The sequence below is a fragment of the Sceloporus undulatus genome, chromosome 6, assembly GCF_019175285.1.
Source record: "Sceloporus undulatus isolate JIND9_A2432 ecotype Alabama chromosome 6, SceUnd_v1.1, whole genome shotgun sequence".
In the NCBI taxonomy this organism is placed as follows: Eukaryota; Metazoa; Chordata; class Lepidosauria; order Squamata; family Phrynosomatidae; genus Sceloporus; species Sceloporus undulatus.
Genome location: NC_056527.1, coordinates 111,142,471 through 111,170,117, shown reverse-complemented (window position 1 = coordinate 111,170,117; position 27,647 = coordinate 111,142,471). Strand labels below are relative to the sequence as shown.

The window sequence follows — 27,647 nt, the reverse complement described above, 5'->3', positions numbered from 1 at the left end:
TATTGAAATATCTAAGTGATCAATGGCATATATTGATAAAATGGATACATATAGGTTTATTGATTAAATTTGATGTGCAAATTTAATTAGTATAATTAAATAATACTTATTACAATAATAAGTATTATACGATAATAAGAAAAACACTTTGTTTTTCCCTTCTCTTTTTGCAAGTGCAAAGATAAGAACGGTTTGATTAAGTAACAATGGAATATTGACATGGAGTTCTTCTAGTCTAGGAAGCTAGGTATAAGAATATAGAAAGAAAAGTATGCACCTATCAGTGATATTAATTATAGAAGTTAGGATTAGACATAATAGACTCCCACAAGAACTTTTCTATAAGATATGTATAAGAATAAGTGTATATTTTCTTTTTATGTATAGGTATGAATTTAATTTTAAGAAGTTTGTTTGTATACTTGTTTGTTTGTTTGTTTTTCTTTGTATTTTGTGTTTTATGTTAAAAAATAAATTTAAAAAAAGAGTCACCATTTAAGCTAGTGCAACCTGCGGCCCTATGTCTATAGCTCCTGAAGCTCCACATCAATCCTCCAAAGCTCCTGACTCCCCAAATTTTTTAAAATACTTTTTGATACAATTTTTAGGTCAATGCTTCTTTGTGACCACTTTAATGGCGAGTTTTGTGCGACGTCACATGTAATCGTTTTGCGTAATTACATTATTTTGGGGGGACATTCACAGAATAAATTCCCGATCTCCTTTGTGTGATAAACTCCTTAGTTGATCTTTAGCTCCTAAGCATCGTGGCTGATTCTGACAAGTTGGATAAGCCAAACTATTTTACCTGTCCTGTTTCCACATCCAAGAGGTGCACATTTCCCTCAGTGGTGCCCACAGCAGCCAGCTTTCCAGAGGGAGAAATTGAGATACAGGAAGGAGTGGCAGGTAGGGTCTGAGTGAGGCTATTGATGAGAAAACACAAAAATACAAACCAACAGTGAGTTGTATAGGGGAAAGAAGGACAACAAGGTGTACAATGCCACCCTTGCAGAATTACCTGTTGGTCTTTTGCGATTTTTCAGGCTTGTTCATCCATTTCAGGAACGGCCTTTTATTGCTACTGAGAGCAGTCTGGGCTTGAGAACAGAGGTCTGAGGAATCCGGTTCATTAGCTGCCTGCTGCAGAAGCAGCAGAGGATTCTGAGAAAGCAGCCCAATGTTTCTTTGCAGGAAGGCATGAAAGAAGTCAACGGTCTCATCACGCTCTGAGCCAGCAGTGGTCTCTTGCAGAGGAAAAAGAACCAGGGTAAATGGAGACAAACATTTCCAATATTTGTATTCAGATTTAGACTCAAAACAACAGTTTTGTTCCATAGCACAACTTTATATACTCCAGCCCAGAGCAGAATCAGTTCCAGTAACCAGTCTGGAAATTTCCTCCTTGGCTGGAAGGCAGTATCCAGACTTATTATTTCCCTCTCAGTACAGGTTGAATCTCCCTTATCTGAAATGTTTGGGACCAGAACTGTTTTGGATTTCAATTTTTAAAAATTTTGCATATATATAATAATATATCTTGGAGATGGGACCTAAATCTTAATATGGAATTCATTTATGTTTTGTACACATCTTATACACATAGTCTGGATGTAATTTTATACACAATATTTTAATAATTGTGTGCGTGAGACAAATCTGTGTTCACTGAATCATCAGAAAGCGAAAGTCTCACTATCTGAGCCACCTATGTAGATAATTTTCGGATTTTGGAATATTTTGGATTTTGGAATTCCGGAAAAGGGATGCTCAACTTGTACTATCTCCATTCCAGCCACTAAGGGAGAGCAAAAACTCACCATAGAGTGCGTAGGCTTCAGAGAGGCGATGGAGAAGACCCAGACGGACATGAGCACTTACAACCCTCAGGTCAGTCAGGAAAGAAGCCAGGATGTTGAAGAGGCCACTTTGGACCTAGTGGAAGAACAGTCATGGCTCAAAAAGGGTATCTGCAGAACAGCCTCAATATCCTCAACAGCTTCTCAGACTTTCAGCACAAATATTGAATTCTGCATTAATGCTACATGGGTTGCTAGTCCCTTATCAGTACTTACATCCCATCCTCTTGTGCACTAGCATCTTTCTCACTTACCAAATGATAGGGAAGTGCTCTCAAAGGCTCTGCCTCGCAGTTCTGGAAGGTCCTGGTACCATCTGGATCTGCTAGCTTCCACCAGTGAGCTATAAAGGAGACAAAGCATTGGGAGAGGCACTCAACACCACCCACAGCAGCTATGTCAGATTGAACTACAATGCTCCTTAGTGGAGCAAGAACCCTGTCTCCTAAAGGCCTACCAGAAGAAAAAAAATGATACCATTCACTACTTTAAGAACACAGCCAAAGAGAGTAAAAACTGGAGAATACTGCTGGACAGGAGTCAATGGCAGATCAATAAAGAACACAGAATTGGTGGTTACCTGCCAAAAGCACATGAGCTGTGCGGTCCAGGCCTGGCTTTTTCAGGTAGCGTCGTTCTACTGCAGTCTTCAAGGGTGTATCATAGAGATGCAGACGAGAATCTGAAGACTCTGAGGGTGAACCGCAAGCCCCAAGAAGGCTGTGAGAGAAATGTGGGGAGGTTACTCTAGTTTCCCCTCTCTTCAAGGGGGAAATATTCAATCTTTGTTCTCAAGTGGTTCCCCATTTTTGAGCCTGCAAAGCTGTTGGAATTCAACTCCCAGAAGCCCTACCGAGCATAGCCAAAGTTCCAAGATTCTGGGACTTGTAATTTCAAACCTGTGCAAAGCCAAAAGAGGAGAATCACTGATCTAAAATATATTTTGATACCAGTCTACATCAGAAACAACATCAGAGGGGGGGGATCCCCAAAACAAACAGTTTTGTATTATATATGGTTTTACAGTAGTTGTATTCTGTTTTACCCTAATATTGGGTCCCATTTTGGGAGACAGGTGGGATAAAAATCAAATAAATAAGCAAGCAGCAAGAATGTGTTGTTATTCATTGTGGCCACAGTCCAAGAAATATACTACAAAGATTAAAAAGGAACAAGCAGCAAAAAGACAATCCATTTATACAGTTACATATTGCATAACACATTGGAGTCTTTACTTTTCCTATTCTCAAACTGCATTGAGATATTAAAAAAACAACCCTGGCCACTCTTTCAGAAATGAAGGGAGATTATGGTTCAAAACAAAAAGAAAGAATATTTACAAAAGAATATTTCCAGAAAAAGCTGTTATACATCAGACAGTGTACAAAGTACATGCATCCATATACAAAGCTACAATTATTATCCATGCAGGAGGGCTGGGAAGTTAAGCACCTTTCTTTGTAGCAATAGCAATAGCAGCTTCATTTATGTATCACTTCATACTGCACTAAGCAGCTTCTCTAAGTGGTTTACGACTGCAAGATAATTGACCCTATCAAGCTGGGTACACATTTTAGCGATCTTGGAAGTATGCAAGGCTGAGTTGACCCTGAGCCCCTGGCTGGGATTGAACTTACAACCTTGTGTTTGTGAGTGAGTGGCTGGCATTTAACCACTGCGCCACCAGAGCTCCTTGAGTCCCATATTTTCATGGCAAGCATCCAACACCCAAAAGACAAAGTCACTCACCCTCTCAGGCTCCTCAGAAAGTCAAGAAAGGGGCCTACAGGATAGCTTCCAGCTTGTCTTCCAGCCACTATGGCTTCTTCAAAGGTTACACCAGCTACGTTCAGCTCTTTCCAAGTAGCAAGAATGCCGTACAGATCTTGCTTTGTTAGTCCTGCAGGGACAGAACCACAATCCTCCTTCTAGGTAAAGAAACTTTGGATAGATACCTCCACCCTCAGATGCCTTGCAGCACCTCAAGAGCCAGTACAGGTAGCTTCTGGTGCAGGGAAAAGGTAGCTGCATAACAGTACATTTCAATGTTCCTTTTCTGATGCTCCTCTGTGCACAACTTACCATCCCTGCTGGCCCAGAGAGATACAAGGGCAACAGCAACCTGCTCTGACCCATGGTCTTCCTCCAGGCACCCCAACAGATGCTGAAGCAAGAGAGGAAGAGAGACTGGCAGCTTCTGGATCCTCTCCGAAAGCTGGAAGAGAAGTGGGATGGAAAGCTAGAAAAACTGAGAATCCATATGAGGTCAGTACTGTAGTAGAACCGGGTGTTACAGAGTCAAAAGACAAGGCCTCCTTCATTAGGAAAGAGAATGACATTTTCTTCCACAACCCTCAGACTTCTCTGTTCCCTTTGAGTTTAGCTGCAATCCAGAGAGTAACGTGGGGAGGGAGAAGTGGAATAAATTTTCCCAGCAGCAATATATTGTTGCTTGTGATCCCTGATTTCACACCAATTATTGTTGGGTGGCTTGTTCTGGAATAGGTGAAGAAGACTCATTAGTTTTCATTTCCAGTAAGGATGGATTTTATGCAATTGCTTCTGGATTGCTGATATGGATCATCATGACTGCCTAAATTTGGAGGGAAGGTCTCCTTGGGCATGGTTTTTAGGGGCCCCATGATGGGTACCTGCCCTTCAAAATTTATCATGAAATATCTGCTTGTTATCTGGAGACAGTCTGAAGCTTTAATGTTCCCACTACTCCTAATGTCAATTCATAATCCACAGCTGCCACCTGACCTTCTCATACAGGGCAAAGAGCCGCAGGTCCTGGGTCAGCAGAGTCAAGTACAAAGGCTGTCGGGAGCCACGTTTCAGGAGCACAAGCCGCATCTGTTGGGGAAGACATGGGATTGTTTTATTAAGGAACAAAACAAAAACTAGACACATTTTTAAAATAGTTTATTTCTTTATTATCTACTACCTCACCCCTTTTCAGGATATTATACCTAGATCTCCCTCTCTTTTGACCAACTAACAACCCAGCTGTTTATGCCAAGTGTGTAAAACAGGAACACCAAATTTCCCTGGATTAGCCCACCCAAATTAGTCCCATTCCTGCCCTATGTATTTCTTAGAAGAATCAGGAAAGAACAACAACAACAAAAACCCTTTTAAAATTAGCTCTTTTTTTAGCTAATAAAAGCTCCTATTTCCATCATCCTAAAACATTTCTCCTTCTTCTTTTGCAGAATGATTCAGGACACATACAAAGTCCATGTACTGACTTATAGCAATCCAGATTCAAAGTGTCCATATAGATACCCAACTATGTGAGGCTCCCCTACCCCATTTACCTGATTATTGAAAGCAGACTCCTCCAACTTTTTCCCATACAAGGCCAGGTCTTTGCGGACCACAGCAGCTCTGTCATGGGGGTCCAGAGGTCCCAGGGAGATGGGGACTGCATCCGTCCTTCGTTTGAGGGACCCAAGAAGAGTTGATTCCTCAGAGACACTGAGAACAAAGATGACCCGCTGCATGGAGACACACAAACAGAGTAGATGTGAGAAAGCAGCAAGGAAGCTATGGATGCTCTCTCATGCGGTAGGTGAAGAGGCATTATATACCAACCAACCACCCAGACACAAACCTGGGGAGAGGGCTGAAGCTTACCTGAGGCAACTGCTCAGGCAGCCAGTCAGAAACCAACTGTCCACTGGCTGCATGGATAAGGTCAGCACCATCTATCAAAATCACTAGAGACTGGCCTCGTTTCAGCAACTGGGCCACAGAGTGGAGGAGGCATTCAAACTGGCCAACCAGACCTCTGCAAAAAGAAGAACCATCTAATTTTTAGGGACAAAGCCATATTTGCCTGTGATATAAATTTGAAAAGGGATCTTGTTGCAGTTCACTCCATACATCTGAGAAAGCACAAGCATATACTACCACTTTTTTTGCCAGATAAGCTCAAAGGTGCTACAAGCTTCACATTTTTGTTAGATTTTGCAAGTGTTTAGCTGTGTAGCAACCTAGCAGAGCTTGAGAAAGTTCCTTTTTTTTTGGACTGTAATTCCCAGATATTGCCCAGCCAGCATGAGAGGGCCAAGGAATGTAATTTGAAATAGTAATTTTTCTGAGTTCTGACTTGCTCGCGCATAGAGAGAAAAAAGAGACATTTTTGCTGCCTTGACACCACTCCTCAGAATTAAAGCCATGCCAACCTGTAGCTTCTGGCTAGGGCTGGGGACTCTTTCAGATATCTCCTCAGTAAACCACACAGGCGGCCCAGCACAACATGGACTTCAGCCTGATCAGGCCGGGCTCTTGTGAAATGGGCCACAATATTGTAACTGGGAGTAAGCCCTTCTCCTTGGGTCAGGGTCTTCGTTCTCAGCTCTTGAGCAAGGGCAGCCTGAGGGAAGAGAAAATGGAAGGAAGAGGGAGAAAAAGAATTGGTCAGGACTATCAACCCCTTTTGCTTGTGGATGGTGTCCTTTCAGCTAAGGAACATTCTACATTGGGAGAATTATTTTGCTACTAGTATCAAGGGAAGTGTTCCCTTTTCAATTTCCTTGCTTATTCCAGTTCTACCATCCTTTGCTCACCAAGAAGACAGTCTTCCCTTGGCCTGGTTCACCATTCACAATGTAGAGCTTGCCCCCATGCAGCTGGGCAGTTGTCATCTGAAGGAGCTTTGCACGGGCACAAAATCTCTTCTGCTGCAACTCCTGGAAAGATTCTTGCAAAATATTTTGGTCCTCCTCCTCCTCTTCCAAGTAATCATCAAGGGTTAGGTCATCTCTCTAAGTAAGCACAGATGAGTATGAGACAGACAGAGAGTCAGTCAAAGCTTTCTAGAAAATATACACATTTTCAAATTGTAGCACATTTATTAAGATGGAATAAAATTTCATAAAATCTACTCCATTTTCTCATTGTGCCTTTAAAGAACTTCAGATTTTCATTAAAAAAGAACAAATAAGCAGGTTTCGAGGTCTTATGGTTGAAAATCTACTGTAGGAAGAGAGAACAAACAATGCTTGACAAACTCAAGAGCCAGAATGGTTGATGGAAAAGATTCCAGAAGTTGTACACAGGGCTTCTCATCACAGCTTTGTATAGCTTGAAAAATTAACTCACTGGGACTATAGTTTCCAGAATTATCTAGGGCATCATATATATCATATCATTATTACGGGCAGCAGTGGAAGGATTTTGGAAATTTTAGCCCCAAAGAGTAACTTTTCAAGCTCTAGTGTTTTCCCTTCCAGCAACTGCGTTATACAATTTTAGTTAACTTACATTTTGTAAAACCTCACAGTATAGAGCTGGTTTTGTGTAGTGGTTTGGGTGTTGGTCTAAGACTCTGGGGACCAGAGATTCAAATCCCCCCTCTGACATGAAAAGCCAGTGGGTGACCTTGGGCAAGTCACACTGGAAAGGGGGCAGTGGGCATGATGTCTCTGAGAGCATAGCCCCTTCTCTTCTACTTTGTATATTCAGCAGACATCAGGAGGACACTTGTGAACTCTTCCACAATAGTTCTTCCTCCCACTCCTGTAAGACTCTAATTACTCTAATTATTAATTCCTCTAATTACCTGTATAAACTGGTGCAAGAGGCATTCCCAAACATCCTGCAAGACCTTGGTTCCAAATTCCTCCAGGCCCTTGACAAAAGGCCGTCCTTGGGCTACTCCACCCCACTGGCAGACGTACCTGTAAAAAGGGAAACACCATCAAGGAGCTATTGCTGGAGACTCACGCTATCCCACTGCACCCGCCTTCAGCTCTTCACATTACTTGCTGAGGGAAGCCAGGCCTTCATGCTTCTCAAGTCGGTCCTTTAGGTCTGCCACCCGGCTCTTAGCTGTCTCTGACTCTGCCAAAAAATCTACTTTCCAGGCTTCTGGCACAGAGCTGGCAAAAGAGACCAATAGAAAGAGATAGGGAGGTGAGAAGGAGGCAGTTGATGTCATTTCAGTTGAAATGACAAGTCCAATTCTGTACCACTGGAAACCTACATTTTATGTGCAGTACTTTGCTTTCAATGATTTAGATCCTCACACGTGGAGGCGATGAGGTTGGCTGTAAATCAAAACAAGCAGACCAAGGATTTGGAAGCCAACTGTAAGTAGCCCATCTTGCCTATAAGGCATAGGCTTTTCTTTCCACCAAGACCCCCAACCTGGCAATCGTTTTGTCATGAGCATAAGTTTTTCTTTCATGAAAAGACCATCTATAAATCAGCAATTTTGAAATCACATTGTCATACAAGTGTAGCAACTTAAGACTGAATACAAGATTCAGCATCTTAATCATTTCAGCCTTTTGAAAGAGTTTCTGGCCCTTAAGGCACCAAAGACAAGCTTCCAAGGATGAATTATGCTTAGCAAAACATCCAGTGAGAAAGAGTTGCAGTATGAAAAAATACTGGCAGAATTATTTCTTTGAAACAAAACAGCCTGCACCACAGATTCGACTATCTTCAGAACACAAATCACAATACTATGGATAGGACAGAGGTTCAGCATCATGAACAACTCTTTGCAATGACATTTATAAGCAGACGTACATATTTTTATAACAGTAAGTAAACTGACTGGTCAAATTACAAGCCCCAACTCCAAAATTATTATTCTTTCCATTTTTGATCATGAATACAACAAGCTGAATGACAAAGACCTCATTATCTTTTATGCACAGTTGCCTACTTTGAAAAAGCACTAAATTGGAAGAACTGGATGTATCCATCAATCAATAACTGTATTGCAAGGATCTGGCACGTTATATTTATGGAGAAACTTATATCTACTATGAGATGGTGAGACAAGGAAAGAAGCTGATAGTAAGAGAACAAACTCATTTGAAAGGTGTTGCTGGAGGAGAGTTCTGCAGATATCCTGGACATATAAATGGATCTTAGAGCATATCAAGCCTGAACTCTCCCTAGAAGCCAAGATGACAAAACTGAAACTGTTGTCCTTTGGATACATGATGAGAAGACTTGACTCACTATTAAAAACAATGATGCTTGGTAACGTAGACGGCAGCGGGAAAAGACAAAGACCTCATTACAGGTGAATAGACTCAATCAAGGAAGGCATGACTCTGAGTCTGCAACACCTGAGCAGAGCTATTGATCACAGAGTGACTGGGGCTGCATCCACACTGCAGTATTAATCCAGGTTGACACCATTTTAATTGCCATGACTTAATGCTATAGAATTCTGGGAATAGTAGTTTTGTGAAACATTTAGCCTTCTCTGTCAGAGAGCTGTAGTGAGTTGATATGCAAGTCCTACCAAATTACAATTTCCAGAATTCCATACCATTGAGCCATGGCAGTTAAAGTAGTGTCAACCTGGATTATTCCTGCAGTGCAGATGCAGCCTGGGAGATCTCTCATTCATAGTGGTCGCCATAAGTGACTTGACAGCAATGAACAACACAAAAAAATGTTTTCAACTATATGCATTAGGACAAGTCAATCACTTTAAAGGATCAGAACTATACTCTTGTGTATGATTTCAAAAATAAAATGCATTACCCAAGGAAGTCTGGCTCTCGCATGTAGAAGAATGCCCTGGATCCTGCAGTGGGATCCTTACCACCAGTCAGAAATTGGAGAGCCTCCAACTCAGTGATGGAGCGGCCTGCTGGATAGGATTTCACCTGCAAAGGCAAGATCCAAACTCTATTTATTCCAACATACCTTTAAAAGTACAAATATGCTGTTGTCAGAGGTTTGAGCTTGTTTTAGTCAGGTTTGAGCTTGTTTTCCCATTGATTACACATATAGTCCTTGATTTTTCCCTTGGTCCTCTCCCACTGTTTTCAAAAACATAAGCATTTGGGGTCAGGAAATTTCTACTTTTTTCTTTACTTATGCTACTCTGCATGATGTTTTGTCCACTGCCACTCTTAACACTTTTTCCAATAGGAAATGAATTGTGAATATATGTTTACTTTCCATGGTGCAAAGAGGACATCTCCTTTCAGGTACTGGTACAGGATGTCCCTTATGGACACAGAGCTCCAAATGGTAGCCATTTTGTATGAAAACAAAATGTAACCATTTGACATCCTAAATGCCCCCATGTCCTACCAGAAGTACTCCTAAATGCCACCAAGTACTACCAGAAATACCCACGGATACTCACCCATTCATATTGGGGTTCGTCTGGTAAGGAATACTGCCTAGGGATGTGACCATACCGTTCACCGAGAAGGCCAATGAAGAGCTGACTCTGAGAGACTTCAGACAAGCAAAGTTCCAGCTGCCTAGAGAGGAGGAGGGCAAGACAAGAATAAGAGATTATAATACAGCATCCTGCATTCTGCTTAGCATCTATTTTCACCTCCTTAGAAGCATATACCAATAGCGTGGGTTTGTGGGGAGCGGGGTGTAGATGGTTGATAAAATTCACAGAATGCTTTATAGTACTAGCCCAAGACATTTTATTGTCATGTACAGCAGATTTCTGGACTCATGGTTGAAAACTGGGAAAGGGTCTTCCATCAACCCTGAGAACAGTAGAACAGTTTAGGTGGTAAAGGATAATCTGTGTGGTGTACACACAATTTTGTCCTCCAAAAAAGAGGAAAGGCCATGAGGAGCAGCTCTGGGGCCATTATTACTGCTCTCCAGCATCTGCCAAGTGAGGCAGTGGCTCCACTTTGCCTAATGGTATAGCTGGCCTTGTTGTTTTAATATTGGCGGGTTATAAACCGCCGCTTTGAGGTGGTCTGCTGCCGCCGCCGTTTGCTCCGTGCGGGAGCTGCAGCAGCCACACTGCGTGGCTCCCGCACGGACCGAAAAAGAAGCTCCAAAATGGAACTTCTTCTTGCGGTGCCTCTGTGACATCGTGAGGCGCCAGGGGCGCATTCGCGACGTCACAGACGCCGCGACATGTTCGGACGCACAGCGTCCGATACGTAAAGATGGCGCCGGCCATGTGGAACGGCCAGCCCCATATTGTACGGACAGAGTCCGTATTGGAGCCAGGGGCATCTAGAAGCGACACCCCTTTTCTAAAATGGGACGTCCTGCGGACGTCCCAAGTGGCGGTTTGTAACCCGCCATTGCCTTGAGGCCAGGGGTAGGAAAGGTACAGCTTTCCAGTTGTTGATGGACTGCACATCCTAGCGTTCTTAACACTGGATATGATGGCTAGGGTGGCTGAAAGTTGAAGTTCAGTAACATCTGGAAAGCCACATAATTTCCAACTCTGTTCTAAGTACATAGGCAACACTTTGACACTGATCTCATTTGCTCTGTCACCTCTTCAGAACAAAAGACGCCAACCTAGTTCAAAAATTACTAGTGTAAGATCAGGATTTCACTGGATGTTAGAGGATCCCATCCTGTGGATGTAGACTGTGGAAATTTTGTCAGCTGACAATTTCCTTATACCTTACAGAACAAATTGTCTTTAATATGCATAAATTTACCAGTTGGAGTGGGGAATCGGTGTCATCTTCAGGATCTTGTGGGGCTCCCATCATTCCTAGCCAGCATGACCAATGAGAGGGATGGTGGGAGCTCTAATCCACGAAGATGTGGGATGCCAACTCTCTCTCTCTCTCATATATATATATATATATATATATATCTTGTTAATAATGCATCTCACTTCCAACACACACACAAAACATGTTGTCTCCCTGTTCTTCAGCACTCCTCTTTACCGAATTCCTGACCCATACAGCCACCATGTTCTATCCCTCTAGCCTCATACCTGTTCCGCTGGCTCTCGTGTTCAGTGATCCCCCAGCGCAGGTCAATATCTTCAATTGCCAGGCAGAACTGGGCTGCCCGTGCCCGTAGCTCAGGGAAGACAGAGCGGATCAGCAGGTCGCGTTCTCCATGCATATCCCGAAAGGTGGAGGAGACAAAAATTCTCACTGAGCACCACCTGAAGGGAAAAAAACCAGGAGTCAAAACCCAACACCCTTTTTCAGATAAAGCCCACCCAGTCCCCCTTTCCTTCATGATCACCTGGTCTTGGGGGCAGGTATCAAAGACACAACCCCTGTTTCCTTCTTAGCCACCATGATGTCCCACTGCTTGGGTAGGCCATGGATCTCATCAACCTTCCCAACATGCTCTAGGAGTCGAGAGTCACCACATTCCGCCATGAATCTGCCAAAGATTAAAAAATAAATAAATAAGTGTATATCTGCACCTCCTATCAACTGCAAAATGCACAAACACCACCCTTTACTACTACTTTGCTGGCTCCATTTCAACTGTGCCAAACTTCTTCTTCAAGATCTAGTAGCCACCAGCTATCAGAGCTCATGCAAAAAAAAACAAAAAACAAAACAAAAACAAAAAAACCTCTTCTGGACCTTAAAGCTCACTGTGACACTGTCCTTCCATTGAAAGCAAGTATACAGTACATTGTGATTGAACAAGGAGGTTCTCCATATTTATTTTCACCCAACTAAACATGCCTGGGACTCACCTGAGTACCTGTTCACTGAATCCACCCATCACCACCTCATTTCGGCAACCGAATGTCCTTAATCCCCTGAAATAGAAATATGGGGGAGAGGGGATGGAAAGAACACTTAGTAAGTTATAAGATATTCTTTTAAAATATGCAAACCCAGGCTAAGTTTCTAAACAAAAGTGGACAAGAAGTCCAAATAATGGTGTCCAAAGTCCTGAACTGACACTATAGCAAAGCAGCTTCATTACATTATGAATAGCATAATGAATACATGATGAATAGCATTACATTACGAATAGCATCTTCATTACATTATTTCATCACACTCACATTATGCACAGTGAAGCTGCAGCCTCAGGCAGCAGATTTTTGGAGATGGCAACAAGATGATGAGAAAAACAGCTGTATATCACCCAGATTGCTCAGAACTCCTTAAAGCAGAGGTTCCCAAACTTTGGTCTTCCAGATGTTTTGTATATCTGAAACCACAGTTAGCCTGACCAACAGGATTTTAGGGAGATGAAGTCCAAAATATGTGGAGCACCAAAGTTTGGGAACCACTGACTTAAAGTGAACCACTCTTTTCAGCTGCAGTGGAAGATGTAATCCAATAGCCAGTGCAGACTTGAGCCAGTGTGGTGTAGTGATCTGAATGATGAACTATGATACTGGAGACCAGAATTTAGATCCTGCCTTGGCCATGTAAACCCACTGGGTGTCCCTGGGCAAGTCATGTACTCTCAGCCTCAAGAGGATGGCAATGGCAAACCCCTCTGAAGAAACTTGACAAGAAAACCCCATGACAGGTTTGCCTTAGAGTTGCCGGAAATCAGAAATGACTTGAAAGCACGTAACAGCAACAACAACTACTTGGCTTCTGTGCATACAATGGAAGTGAGAGAGGGATGAGAGCCATCTTGTTCTGTGACTTGGGCTGATCCAGCTAGATTGCTTCCTACTCACACTGCTTGGGCGCAAACATTCACAAAGAGGCAGCCTGGAGACACTCGGTCGCGATAGAGCCAGAGGCATGAGCCATGAAGACTCTCGGGGTGATTGCTGAGCAACAGGATCGTGTCCACCTGGAATGGGAAGAATAAACTGAGTGGGTTAACGAACGTGCAAGAAATTTGAAAATGCTGCCAGAAAACCAGAGTCATCACCTAAATACATATTAATAGAATATCAGAGAATACAGATCATGTTTTTCATCACATTCCTACAAGACCTTCCCCATTAACTGGCACCATTCCACCCCCATTAACCTGCAATCTATCATCTTATCCTAGAATGGGAGCATTACTTTTTTAGATTACAGAGTTCTCTAAAGATCTGGTGAGTTGTAGTTCAAAAAAAGGAACATTTCCAAGCTTGGGACTGAGATCAGTTATGGGTGAAGTGCAGTTGTGAGGCTGATGGGAACTGCTGAACTGCAATTCCCATCAGCCTTAACCAACATAGTCTATGGAAAAGGTGGGGATTGTGTGCCCAGAGGGAGAAAGTCCACTGCATCTTTTAAGACCCTCATTCTACTGAAGCCCCCAGCAATCCCCCTCCAAATAATTTGGCTGCAAAAAAAGCCTATTTAGGAAAAAAGCACTTAGATTCAATAAATCTGCCAGCTTTTAATTGCTAGGGCTACTGCCCAACAAAAGAAATCTTAGATGGTTAATCACATGACTACTGACTGTTTGATTTACAAAGATTCCTCTTGTTAGGTGGCCTTCCTAACAAGGCAGCAATGGTTAATTGATGTAAAAACTGCAAACCCCCTGAAGACTCACATGCTGCCGCTGGATGAGGAGGTCCATGACAATGTCACTGGCTGTGCGTTTCCTCTCATCCAAGCAACGTATCCCCTAGAAGTAAAAGGAACAGAGAGGTAGAACAGAATCTCTATACAGTGCAAATGTGCACACACACACACAAAGACATACACAACATCCTGATGAAATGGTTTACTGCTTCAATATCTGAAACCTCTTTAGATTTAAAACTGTTTGGCTGAGCAAAAAACGGATGTTTCGGGTATACTGGACACCACTGCATCTTTTGAGAAAGCATTCAACTACTTCATCTAAATGTTGGCTAAATAATACAGATGGTGCTTCCCTCTGCCATATGATGAGGGTGTGGCTACCCCTTTTTGATCGGATGTATTACAATGTATTAAAAATGTTTTGGACAAATCTTTAATGTTTGTACACATGTATGTTCCTTTAAGTCAGGAAGGGGATCGGTATGGCTGCCAGGGTTATTTTTGTGCCCCTTTGGGGCAAAGGCATCACTAGGGGGATGCAAGGAGTGTGGACTGCACTGGGTGACAACCCAGGGAGGTGTGCACCCAGTGAAGAGGTACACCTGGTGGGAGTGGCACAGCTACTGGGCAAGCAATAAAGTAACCATGGAATTGCAGAGCTGGAAGGGTCGCAAGGGTCATATAGTTCAGCCCCCTGCCATGCAAGGATTCACAACTATATCACTCCTGAGAGATGGTGACCCAATCTCTGCCTAAGGACCAAAGAAGGAGAGTCCACCACCCTCCAAGGCAGTCTATTTTACTGTCAAGTAGCTCTTACAGTCAAGACGTTTTTCCTAATGTTTGGGTGAAATCTCTTTTCTTCCCTCTATATGGAGGGGGAAGGGAGAATCAATAATCAATTTCCTCATCATTTTCCTTTCTTAAATTTGAGAGAGGAATTATACTCTGGTGATGCAGTGGTTAAATGCTGGTAGTGCAGCCATAAGGTTGTGAGTTCGATCCCAGGGCTCCAAGGTTGACTCAACCTTCCATCCTTTTATAGTTCGGTAAAATGAGTACCCAGCTGGTTGGGGGCTACTGGCCTATAGATTGTAAACCTGAGTTCACTGATAAGCGGTATAGAAATGTAAAAGCCATTGCTATTGCTATAACTTTATCCATTCTCACCCCAAAAACCCTGAGAGGGTTAAAACTGTCATACCCTCAGCCTGGGAAGATGATCCACACAGTCCCCCAATTTCACATCTTACCAGACTTTTTAGGGTTTGCACGTCCTTCAGCACAGAGCCTGTCATAGCAACAGGCTCCAAGACTTTGTACTGGTCACAGAGAAGGAGCTGGGCTTCCTCGGCAGCTGAGTACACCATGGAGCCTAACAACATGGCCACCTCCAGTTTCTGGAGAGAAATAATTAATTTAAAGAGAGACATAAGGCTCTAGTTCCTTTAAGGTCCGTTCTTACAGCTAGACAAGTTGCACCAAGGATCTGACTGAATATAAAAGCAGTTTCTTATTTAGGTGAAGAAGCAAGGCTGGTTAGTAGGAGAGGGAATGGTAACTAGACGTAGAGAGTCACTATGGTGTAGTGGTTTGAGCTCAGGAAACCCAGGGCTCAAATCTCCAATAAGCCAAAGGAAAGTCTGAATGGCCTTGGGCAACTCACACCCTCTCAGCCTCAGAAAGAGACAAAGGCAAACCCCCTCTGAACAAATATTGCCAAGAAAACCCTGTCATATGTTCACTTTAGGGTTTAGGGAAATAACTCAAAGGCACACAACAACAACCTTCAAATCACTTGTCAACTTCCTGAACAAGCAATACTCGAATATTCATCTGAAATATAGCCTGCAAGTTGTAATACCTGGTATTTTTTAATCAGTCGCCAAGTACTAACCAGGCAGAACTTCCAAACTCAGGCAGAATCTGGGGCCTTCTGGATATACCTTAACTATAATGCAACTGATGATGGACACAAAAACTCCACAGGAGCTGAGTTTCATCTTTAGCAACTAAAGAAGGCAAAAGCTGAAACTTTTTGCTCATGTTATACAGTAGCCCCCCCCCCATGAAAATGGCGACTCGCAAATATTCGAGTCTCTGAAAATAATGGCATGAGCACCCAAGGTGTACATGCAAGGTCGTGTGTGGTTGTGCGCTGCCATTTTGTTCCTCCTCACTTGTCCCTCCCGCGAAGAGTGAGACTGCAGACTCCACGTTTAGTTCTGTTTGTTAATTGCACATGCACGCACATACACACGATAGAAATGATATTGGTTTGCTTAATCTCTCTGTCGCTCCATCACACACACCAAATACAGTAAAATAAAAGGGGAGAGATTGTTATTCAGTAGCTTTTTTTATTTTACAAACCGTCGGGGATTCGCTGGTCCTGTACTCATGGGCACCACCTGGGCAGCAGAGTTCCTTGGCTCTCATGTATGTGCTGTACATCTCCTGGGCACATGAAATCAAAATAAGGGTGCGGCCAGGAATTGGGGGCAAATTATGCCGGACAGAAATGTGGATTGCAGTCTCTAGAGCCTGGCGGTAACGCTCCAGGATGTCTTGGCTGTAATACACACATCTGTGATGAAAGAAACATGGGGAGAGGAATACACACAGATTAATATTAATACTAATAATAATAATATTAATATTTCATTTCCCCCTACGTCTCCTCGAGATGAAGAATAGCATGTTAAAACACAAATACAATTAAAAATACAAATGCATAGTTAAAATAAATACAATAAAACAATTAAAATGCATTCATAAGGGAACATATACAATTAAAAAGTAATTTAAAATTGACTGGGTAGGCTGCCAGAAAATAATAATAATAATAATAATAATAATAATAATAATAATAATAATAATTTTTATCCTGCCCCTCTGCGCATCACAATAGGGGTGGCTTACAGCATTAAAAGATATGTCTTTAATGCTGTTTTCAGCTGTCATATCAGCTCCGGCAGATCATTCCATGGTTTGGGAGCAGCAGATGAAAAGCCCTCTGGGAAACCGTTGCCAGTCTAGACCTGGCAACTTGGAACAAACATTTCCCAGTGGATCTGAGGGTAACCTAGACCCAAACTGCATAGAGCTTTAAATGAAATAACCAACACTTTGTACTTTGCCCGGAAGCTAATTGGTAGCCAGTGGACTGGTTTTAAGATCAGTATGTAGAGAGATTTTGTAGCACCTTTAAGACTAACTGAAAGAAAGAAACTGGCAGCATCAGCTTTCATAGACTGGTTTTAATTCTAAAAATTATTTAACTGTATTTTAAAATAACTTTTACACACTTATCTTACTGATGTTTGTGTATGTTAGTTTTAACATTTTGTAAGCTATCTTGAGTCCCCATATTGGGAAAAGGCAGGATATAAGTTGTTGTTGTTGTTGTTGTTGTTGTTGTTATCTTTATTGGCCTAAATCCTACTGTTACTCCTAACTAGAGTAGAGCTATTGAATCAACTGGATTTAAAGAATCGCATTTTGGAAAAGGTGGGATATAAATCCAATAAATATATAGTCTATGCATTGACTCACCATTCAACAGTTGATTCAAAGATTCTACTGTGGTTGTGAGTAACCAACAGGATTTCAGCCGTGGTTGTGGTTGTTAGTGACTGGGCCAGCCCTCCCTTATTTGCTCAGTTCAGTGTGGAGGAAAAGCTAGGATGGGAATACAGGAAGAGGGACTAGATTGATCTTCTGGTGCAGGTAAGCACACACACAAGTGTGTGTATACAAGGACATGCACATACACTGCTGTCCTCAAACCCTTCTGCTGCTTATAGGTTTACAAAAGCCACTACTGTGCCATCCTCACCTGGCCTTGCGTAGTTTTTTCTTCTTCAACATCACCAAGTTGGCAATCATTGGGATCTGCATGCATTGACGCAAATCTTGACCAGTCCAAGTTCTAATGGGTTTCCCAGGTAAACGTAGGCCAAATTGATTCAGGATCTGTTGGATGATCTTACCCACTGTTGGGAAGGGTGTATCTGCAGTCAGAAGAGGGGGAAAAAATGCTCAGTCCAGCCAAAAGTCGCATTCCCACCTCAAGCCACCTTACAGGGGGTGCATGAAACCTGAAGACACAGGACCAAGCCCTGAGATCTGACCACCTTAAACCACACAGGTAACAATTTCTTTGCTGCCAATGTCCCCTGGGAGCATTTTTGCCAGATTTTTAGCCCCTTGGGCCATTTTAGGAGAGGTCTTTTTTTTACAACAGAGTGTTATCAGGATCTCATTTCCTGTTGACTTCTTGTTTTAACAAAAGCCTGGTCCTAAAATGGTTAAAGAGGGCCAAAAATATGACAAAATGCCCTGATGCCTAGAGGCGAAAAATAACCATTGGGTGCCCAGAACAGTAACATACAGCTTATGAGCTGCACTTGGCCCACCCTTAAACAGTCAACCTCCCTTCACATCTATTCATTCTCATCATCTTATTTCCAATTTCTCATTCTCTTTCTCTTTCCTCCTCCTCCCATGGCATCGCAAAAAATGTGGATGAACAGTAAGTAAGCATATCACTAAATGAGAGAATATTTCCCCCTCCATTTGGGCCTTCATGCTTATTTGCATACAGACAATAAATCCAATTTTTAAAAAAATTCCTCCTGACCACCAACCACTTTGGAAGCCTGCTGTTGAGGAACAAGCCAGACCTTTTCAAACTGTAAAGGTATGTTCTATGTGCATGGTGTTTAGTTTAAGAACCACAACACATGCTGTATTTCCTTTTAAAATACAGCCATTAGAGGTACTACCTAATATGGTGGCCCATAAGCCATCAGCTGCCAGTTCCAGGGGTTTCCAGGACAGAAAGACACAATTGTAGTCAACGAGAACAAATATGGTACTGGCATACCATTGGAAAAACCACACTGCCAATCCCCCATCTCAGATAGCTTAAGACAGTGGCTCCCAAACTTTGGTCCTCTAGGTGTTTTGGACTTAAACTCCCAGAATCCCTGAACAGCAGTCAAACTGGCTGGTAATTCTGAAGCCTGAAAGACCTGGAGGACCAAAGTTTAGTAAATCCTGGTTAAAGAAACACTGGTACTACCAACGTTACTGAGCCACAAATTGACTCAAACAATTTTTTTTACAATAATGTAACAGAAGAACACCAAAAATCAAACAAGAAATCTGACTCCAGAGGTTTCACCTTTTTCTCTGAGGTCTTTCTCTAGCCCCCAAAGGACCTTGTAGGCTGCAAGGAAGCGAAATGGGAGCTGTTTGCTGCGGATCACAGATTCCTGGCAAGGACAAAGAAGCAGCAAGCAACATAAAAGCAGATGACAAAATAAAATTACCTAGATGTTCATTATTGTAGTATGATAAAATGCAAGTATGTAGGTAGAAGAATGTAGAGGAAAAACTTTGGTATATAAAGAAGCTGTCAGGAGGGTGTGAAGGAGAAGAGGCTAACACAGAGAAATATGTGCTGTATTGCCCATCCTTCAGATAGCTCATTGGTTCTGTTTGTTAGTCCAGAGATGTCGCTATGGGAGAAGGCAAAAGAAGGGTGTTAACTCCCCCTCCATTAAAATTTCCTTCAGTCCCCAAATTTCTTGCATTGCAGTAACTTAAAACTTCAGTTGGACATTTAGAAATAGTAGTTTAGGTATCTAAAGAAAGGGGGTAGGCCATGTGCTGAAGAGAAAGTGAGCACAGCAAACAGAAGAGCTCTAGGAGTGAAGGATTTTCTACATCTCACTCTGTGCAACACTAGAAATTTGAGGGCTGGAGGTAAATTTGACTTGGGGGATAGAATTCTTATTGTGGGCACAACTGCCCTCATTTCTGCACAAAAAGCTATATGGGTTTCTGTATGCAGAGTAAGTCCTAAACTACAAAGAGTCTTGTTGTACTGAATTATCCTCACCTTTTTCATTTGCTGTTCAGTTTTGTAAAAAATCTTTCCATCCCTTTTGCAAACTATACCAATTGCAAACCTATGCAATGGTTAGGAACATTTGTCACCTAGTGATTAAAACTGGTACTACAGGCTTGATACACATTAAAATTACTAGTATGTTTCCAAATCAAATAACCCCAGAATTTCCTAAGCATATCCTTTAAATCTCTTTAGCATACTGTGGTTCTGGGGCCTATGGCCAAAAACACATGGCCCTTTATGTGCTAGATTGGGGCCATGGCAACTTCATGTTGCAACCCCAATTTGGCCTTTTCTCAGCGCAAAAAGGAGCGGCAGAAAGCCGCTCCTTTTTGTGCCAGCAAATGGTGCCCCTTTCAGCACTGCCATGGCTCTTCTACACTCCTGCAGTATGTGGACTCTAATCACTGCAGCCAGGAGCGTTCCTATACTGTTCAGACGGGCAGAGGGACTCTGGCTTGGGGGCAAAGTCGGGGCATGCGGTCACCATGCCCCCACTCCAGCCCCAAGTCAATTCTTCTTATTGGTCTGTTTGCCCCTTTGTTTCAAAGCTTTATAGTTATGACTCTAAAATATACTAGTAATTTTAACGTGTCTCTATGTATTGAGGCTGTAGTACCAGCTTCAGTTACTAGGTGGCAGATGTTCCTAACCACTGCATATGTTTGCATCCTCTTTTATTATTACAGAAGGGTATATATATAAGACAGATGAGCAAAACATTACACTGCTTAGTGACTGCCATCAGTAAAAGGCCATAACTTGGTAACAGAGCACATGCTTTGCATGGAATACAGCTAAAGAAAAAATACCCAGCACCTCCAATTAAAAGGTCCAGGGAGAAGAAGAGGGGAAGACCTTTTTCTGCCAAGCTGAATAGACAATCCCAAGCTCAACTGTGGAAATCTCTCACCTTGGCTTTATAAAAACAGACACACACAAGGGCCTTACTTTGTCCTCCAGGCGCTTCAGCAGGCGTTTATGGCATCTCTCGCTCACTCCAGACCTCAGAATGTTGCGGAGGTTTCTCAGCATGGCCATAAAGGGTAGCTTCCCGTCACCTGCGAAGGAGAACCACAGGTATGTTTTTGTGCCTTAGTCAGAACTCTATGCGAAGGTGAGAAGAATTCTGAATCTGCAGAAATTGTGCAGTTTGATAGCCAAATTACAGTTTGCCAGCCACATGCTTTGCAAACAATTTAAAAAAAAAAATCCCTGAAATGTGATTCTCAAATTCCGTTTCCCTGAAGAAGGCCATACCAAATTGCCAATTTTGTTTTGCATTGGGCTAGTCTGTGGCATGATTTCTTTTTAAATGCACCCTTAGCCTCTCATTTCAGGTTTTATTGGATATTTCCACTTCTTTCTGCTTTTTTCCTCCCAATACTGTATTTATGAAACTTTTGCACCTTTATATAAGTGCTTTGTTCTGTAGATGCTGTTTCTTCCTTCTAGATATTACTTCTTGTAATTTGAAATTTGAAGGATTTTCACTTTAAAAATAAAGACATGAATTTGCCACAGTGGAAAATGGATATTTCTTTAACATACCCTAGGACCAGAGAGAAAGGCATCATATGCCTTCATTGCAACAATGACTGGGTGAAAGTTAGATTGCACAATTCCTTCAAAACCTGTTTTCTTGAAAGGCTACAAATGCCATTTGGGATCATCGCAGGCTAATGTGACATCAATTTCCAACAGGTGGCTTGAGCAGCGCAATAAGATAAAATCTTCAAATCTCTTGACCGTGACACTTACCAATCAGGTCTTCCCAGACCATGGCATAGTTCCCACGCTGGCTCAGTTCTCGATCCCAGGTGTTTGGTTTCGGCAGTTTCATGCGAGTGCCAGCAAGATGCGAGTCCCAGGGCCCTGGGAGGCGACTACGCGAGAAGGCATGTAAATCTGAAGGGTACCTGGAAAAGGAATTGGGGGAATGGAGAGAAAAGTGTTAAAAATTAAAAGGAAGGTAGGTTGTGCTCTGCTGGTGGAGCAGCAGCCAAATCTCAAGCAGACATAGTGGTGAACTCTGAAATGCAGGTACAGGTATGCGTCACTTAACAGCATAGATGTGTTCCCAGGCACTCAGTCTTCAACAGAAAATTTATTCCAGAGGGAAAAATAACATGAAAGGAACAGGGGTAGGATTCTATCCCACAAAAAAGAAGTCAGAGACATAGCTGTGCTAGGCTGGAATTTCAGTATACAAAGGATCGTGTAGCACCTTTGAGACTAACTGTGTGAAAAAAGTCGTAGCATTTGCTTTCGTAGATGCATGGCTCTGAAAAAGTAGACCAAGGCCTGATATAGACTGGAAGAAAGAACTGCATGGCCGCGGCAACGATCCACAGCAAAAAGGAGCTCCAAAATGGAGCTTCTTCCAGCGATGCTGCCAAGGTGCCGTAAGCGCCCTGGGATGTTGCGGTGATGTCACACACGTGCCGCACTGTTTTGACATGGCATGCGCGTGACATCATCGATATACATGCTGTGTGGATGGCGGTGCCTAAAGATGGTGCCGCCATCACATGTTAGAGTTCCGGAGCGTGCGGATGCTGAGCACTCTGGAACTCTAGAATTAGCCCCAGGCCGCCACAAAACTATGGTCCAAAAACACTGCAAAAATAATCCAGTTTGAGATGGCTTTAACTGCCCTGGATCAATGCTAGGGAATTCTGGGAACTCTAGTTTTGTGAGACATTTAGGCGGGATACAAACCGCCGCTTTGCAGCACTTCCCCGCCGCAGCAGCCAAACCGCGCCGCGCGGAGCAAAAAGAAGCTCCATTCGGAGCTTCTTCTTGCGGGCGCACTGATGACATCGCGAAGCCCACCGCGCATTCGCAACATCATAGGCGCCGCGACACGTCGGGACGTATGCGTCCAGTACGTAAAGATGGCGGCGCCCATGTAGAAGGGGCGCCGCCATCTGGTACGTATAGGATACGTACTAGGGTTAGGGGGGCGCGGAAGCACCGCCCCTCCTAACCCTAGTACGTATCCCATAGCGTCTATATGGCGGTTTGTATCCCGCCTTAGTCTTCTTTGTCAGAGAGCTCGATGCCACAATAAAATACAATTCCCAGGATTTTCTAGCACTGAGCCAGGGCTGTTAAAGTGGTCTCAGACTGGATTATTTCTGCAGTGTGTTTTGGACCTAATTCTTTTGGTTGGAGATCTTTTCCCCCTCTAAAGAACATGCAGACTGTTTTTCCTGACTCCTCAGAAATGGAACAGCTAGCACTGGCCAGGAAGAGAGATTACATGGGCAGAGTAGTAGTCTCACCTCCGTCCCAGGAGACTCATCACATGCTGAGCTGGCTCAGAGATGTGAAGCCGTTGGATCAAAGCCTTCAGAGAGAAGAGTTGTTTGGGGGGTGCTGGACGCTCCTTTTTTGAATACATGTGCTCTTGTAACTGTAGTGTGGCAGGAGAAACAAAGAGAGAAATGAGAAATCTCAAGCCAGCTTTGCATGTTCACAAAATTTTGGAAAGTGGCCTGAATGCACATTGAGTGACCATCTATCTCCTCCACCCTCTCCCTCCAGGGCTCTGGAGTTCTCACTCTGTGCTTCATTGTTCTTTGGCCCTGAACTATCCACGTTTATGGATTTCAGAGCTGTGGGAGATGAATCTGGGTTTCAGGCCACACCTGCCTCTGTTCGCTCAGGAAGTGCTTACAATTTTTTGGAGAGCTTCTGCATTTGATATATTTGTGGTCCCAGAGGATTTTTTCTGTTCATTCTTACGAGAATCTTCTGGTCTTTGCTGAGGACACAAGAAATAAAATAAATAATTTTGGTGCATACACGTAAGACACTGTAGTATGAAATATGCAACAAATGTCGGCTGTCACAAATGGGCTTCTCTAAGGTTGAATCCACACTGCAGAAATAAAGCAGTTTAACACAACTTTAAGTGCCATGACTCTATACTACAGAATCCTGGGACTTGTAGTTTGGTGAGGCACCAGAGCTCTCTGATAGACCAGGCTGAATACCTCACCAAACTACAAATTCCAGAATTCCAGAGGATGGAAGCATGACAGTTAAGTAGTGTGAAACTGCTTTATTCCTGCAATGTGGAAGAGCTGTAAGTATGGCCTCCATGTTCTACACTGGCAAGAACTTTCTATCCCTTATCATCACAAGACAGAAAATGAATACTTACTAGGAATGATGCAGGTAAAAATGGAACGGTTTAGCAAGGGAATGGTGCGTGAAAGATAAACAGATGTAAGTGTGAGCACAGGAAAAAAGACAAGGTTTTCCCAATGAAAAAATTGTTCTGCAAAAATTCTTAAGGGACTTGAACCCACACCTTACATGGGGAAAACTGAAAGTTAGTTATTTCAGGGGGAAAAAATTCAAGTTCATCCCCGCAACTGTTTTGGTCCTACACTTGAAGTCTACCTTGTCCACTTTATCCCTGTCTAAAGATCCTGTAGGAGTTTTTTTCTGCACAGCAAAATTGCCACTCACTTCCATTACAGAACCCACACTGAGAATATTCCATTACATGGAACAGTTAGGATGACTATGAACATTCAATGACATTAAAGCAGTTCACCCAATATCAGAAGAGCCTGAAGATAAGGTAGGAAACAGCCAAAGTTTTGCCTCTCTAAAGAAGCAAACAAGAGTTTAATGGCCTTATTGCTTATTAAACAAACCCAGCAGGCAAACGGGAAAAAAAACACATGTTTCTCCGCATGACGTTTGTTCTCTTCAGCTTGTAAAAGTGGGAGTGAGTGTGGTAAAAGCATTAATTTTTTGCGAACAGATTTTTCCAGTTTGGCAAATGAGACACTTTTATGAACCTCTCCTATGCTGTTACAACCTGAAAAGAATGAAAGCAAACAATGTCATACGGAGGGAGAAAAAACACTGTCTTTTCATTTACCTGTCGGTTTGTTTAATAATTCGATAAGGCGCTAAGAAAAAAATTAAAGACATAAATCTCACCTTCTTGGTCTTTCGCCGACAACGTTTTTTCCCTCTGCTTTTCTGGGTATTATATTTGGCCAGTTGGTATGCATCAAACTGGCGGAATTTATCTGCCATTGAAGCACGCAAGCAGGAAGGCATGGGAGCCAGGGTTTCTCCTCCTCCTGCAAGGCTCTAAATATCAAGGGAACAACAACAAAGATTGGTGCCACCTGGCCAGCAGGACACAGCAGACGAAGGATTATTGCTGGAGTTTCCCACTGAAGGATTCTCAAAAATGTCACAGCTTGGGTTGGCAACAAGACAAAAACTGGAAAATAGAGAAGATACCAACTCCAGAAGAGTGGTGAATCAACCTAAAATATGATGAATCTTGACATCTTAACTGCTCTTATTAGAGATCCATTGGTAAATCAAGTAAGAGAAGACTGGAAACCAGTTTAAAAACATTAGCGTAAGAAATGGAAAAGTTGTGCTATCACAGATTAATAAATTAAAATATCTACAGAATCTTTTAAGTCAAACTCATGTTGGATACATAAGAAATGAAAATCAAAATAAAATGCACGAAAGAAACACTACAAAGGCAAACCTCATTTAAAACTAAAGAAGGGGTAATCTCAAGTACTTAACAACAAGATAGTTCAAATACAACCTAGGAGAAAGTGAAGCAACTCAATAACAACACCATTATTTTGGTAACTCTAAGAAATATGAATGAATGAATGAGATTTTATTTGTATACCGCCGTTCCTTCGATCACAGCGGTTTACAAGATACTAATAAAATACAATACAGTACAAAACAAATTACAAATAGAAATTAAAACGGCAAAATCCCCCATATTAAAACCGTGCAATACAATACATCATTAAAAATCCATCATTCATTCCTAATAATTAAAACTAGTTAAAATCAATAAAACAATCTAATAATACAACACGCAGGAGAAGATGACAGTCAGGACATGTGGGGGAAGGCTTGGCGAAATAGGTGAGTCTTGAGGTTTTTCTTAAATGACTCCAGGGAGGGGGCCGGAGCGCTCTCCTACCTGGTATATCCTGGCTACCTCCATCCAGTCAGAGGGGAGCTGCACAGCATGGCAGAAATAGCGGCGGAGGTGAGGGCGACAGAGCAGAATGTGGGAAGACAGCGCCAGAAGAAAATTGGCTGTGCTCCGGATATTCAGCTCTCGGCGAGTGTATAGGGCAACCTACAAAAGACAGAAAAAGAGAAAGAAGGAAACATAGGACCTTATCACACTAGACGAATCCCACTCAGAAACGGGATTTAAAAGTAGAAAAGACGTGCAAATGCAGGAGGCTCTTCAGATGACGTTTCTTCCAAACAGCAATAACACAATAATAAAACAAATGGAAAGTGGCACCTTTTTACTTTCAGGAACTTTTATTTCTCGAAAGTAAAAAGGTGTCATTTTTGCCCACTTTCTGTTCGCTTCATTTTCACTTTACTGCTATTTGCTGCAAACGTGTCTGAAAAGCCTCCCACATTTGTGGGTTTTTTCTACATTTAAAATCCCATTTCTGAGCAGGATTCAACTATGTGATAAGGCTCATAGAACATGAAGAAATGACCAAGTTCTCCAAAAAAGAAAGGCATCACTGATAGGAAGAGTGCAGCTAATGGGCGGCATGGGAACCAATGCCCAAAACTGCCAAACACATCCAATACTACTACTATTACTACTACTACTACTACTACTAATAATAATAATAATAATAGTTTTTCTTTCCCACCTCTCAAGATTTCTAAGGAGCACAAGTGACCAATTTCAGGTTTTTTAAAATGGGATCCATAGGCTCATTTTAGGCTGGAGGGGTTTTCATCCCCAAAATTGGAAGTGGTTTTTTAAAAGTATTATTATCATTTAAAATAATATTTTATTTACACAACGCTCTAGGTTACCCAGTGAGTTTTATAGTTCAATTGGGAACAGAACTCCAGTTCCTCAAATCTCACCCCAATACTCTAAACATACATGGATTGAGAGGAACAACAGAAATCATGAGCACTATAAAGTTATCCCTACAAAAAGAGAAGGGTATCAATTGGACATGTTTACTCCTAATCTGCTCTAGAGCCATGACACACACTTGTATAAATTACTTAACAGGTCAGAAAACAGGGAGGAAATTCAACAAATCTTCTGCCCAACTATGTACCAAAGAACATGTGGATTTATTAGATTTCTATCCCACCTTTCTCCCAAAATGGGATTCATGGTGGCTTACAATAATTTATAAAGACAGAACTAAAACATGAATTGCAAAATTAAGAATAATTAAATAATTAAAGCATTACAATTAAAAACACAGCAGTTAAAACTTTTTTTTAAAGGGTAACACTGCCTAGATAAAGCAAAGCCTTGGTACAATCTAATAATCAGCAGTATTTGATAATAGGAAACAGACTCACTTTGAGAATAAGTTATAATAAGTAACATTTGTTTATTGGGTGTGCTGTATTTTTAACAAGGTCTCCCATTCATAGGATCACCATAAGTAGAAGCTCACTTGAGGGCAGTTAAATGAATTGTTCTAAATGAATGTTGCTTAATGCTCTTTAACATTTGTACTACTCAATGCTTTAGCTGTCATGTTTTAACTTATAATATTGTAAACTGCTTTGGCTACGACACCAGGAGAAAGGCGGGATATACATTAAATAAATACATTTGGAAAGCCATCCCCATCCATTGCTGCTTTGCAATTATCT

At 42.2% G+C, this 27,647-nt stretch overlaps 1 protein-coding gene across 4 annotated transcripts in view; it reads right to left on the bottom strand.

Annotated features, from left to right (window-relative positions):
- The window catches only part of TEP1 (telomerase associated protein 1), a 55,911-nt gene that overhangs the window by 18,980 nt on the left and 9,284 nt on the right, over positions 1-27,647 (bottom strand). For all 4 annotated transcript variants that reach the window (XR_006104722.1, XM_042476014.1, XM_042476012.1 and 1 more), the window contains 31 exons: positions 25,963-26,124; positions 24,930-25,085; positions 23,647-23,733; positions 23,252-23,382; positions 21,726-21,883; positions 20,916-21,025; positions 19,233-19,323; positions 17,883-18,057; positions 16,418-16,631; positions 15,298-15,444; positions 14,070-14,144; positions 13,249-13,367; positions 12,298-12,363; positions 11,829-11,972; positions 11,569-11,745; positions 9,991-10,111; positions 9,378-9,502; positions 7,631-7,747; positions 7,429-7,546; positions 6,434-6,631; positions 6,050-6,240; positions 5,499-5,652; positions 5,180-5,359; positions 4,623-4,715; positions 3,942-4,074; positions 3,609-3,759; positions 2,440-2,579; positions 2,114-2,202; positions 1,821-1,935; positions 1,022-1,247; positions 809-926 (listed from right to left, as the gene is read on the bottom strand). Coding sequence is in view for 3 of the 4 variants with exons in the window: in XM_042476014.1 (XP_042331948.1) it covers positions 809-926; positions 1,022-1,247; positions 1,821-1,935; positions 2,114-2,202; positions 2,440-2,579; positions 3,609-3,759; positions 3,942-4,074; positions 4,623-4,715; positions 5,180-5,359; positions 5,499-5,652; positions 6,050-6,240; positions 6,434-6,631; positions 7,429-7,546; positions 7,631-7,747; positions 9,378-9,502; positions 9,991-10,111; positions 11,569-11,745; positions 11,829-11,972; positions 12,298-12,363; positions 13,249-13,367; positions 14,070-14,144; positions 15,298-15,444; positions 16,418-16,631; positions 17,883-18,057; positions 19,233-19,323; positions 20,916-21,025; positions 21,726-21,883; positions 23,252-23,382; positions 23,647-23,733; positions 24,930-25,085; positions 25,963-26,124 (4,281 nt within the window). In the remaining variant the exon portion in view is untranslated. The remainder of the gene's footprint in view (positions 1-808; positions 927-1,021; positions 1,248-1,820; positions 1,936-2,113; positions 2,203-2,439; positions 2,580-3,608; positions 3,760-3,941; positions 4,075-4,622; positions 4,716-5,179; positions 5,360-5,498; positions 5,653-6,049; positions 6,241-6,433; positions 6,632-7,428; positions 7,547-7,630; positions 7,748-9,377; positions 9,503-9,990; positions 10,112-11,568; positions 11,746-11,828; positions 11,973-12,297; positions 12,364-13,248; positions 13,368-14,069; positions 14,145-15,297; positions 15,445-16,417; positions 16,632-17,882; positions 18,058-19,232; positions 19,324-20,915; positions 21,026-21,725; positions 21,884-23,251; positions 23,383-23,646; positions 23,734-24,929; positions 25,086-25,962; positions 26,125-27,647) is intronic.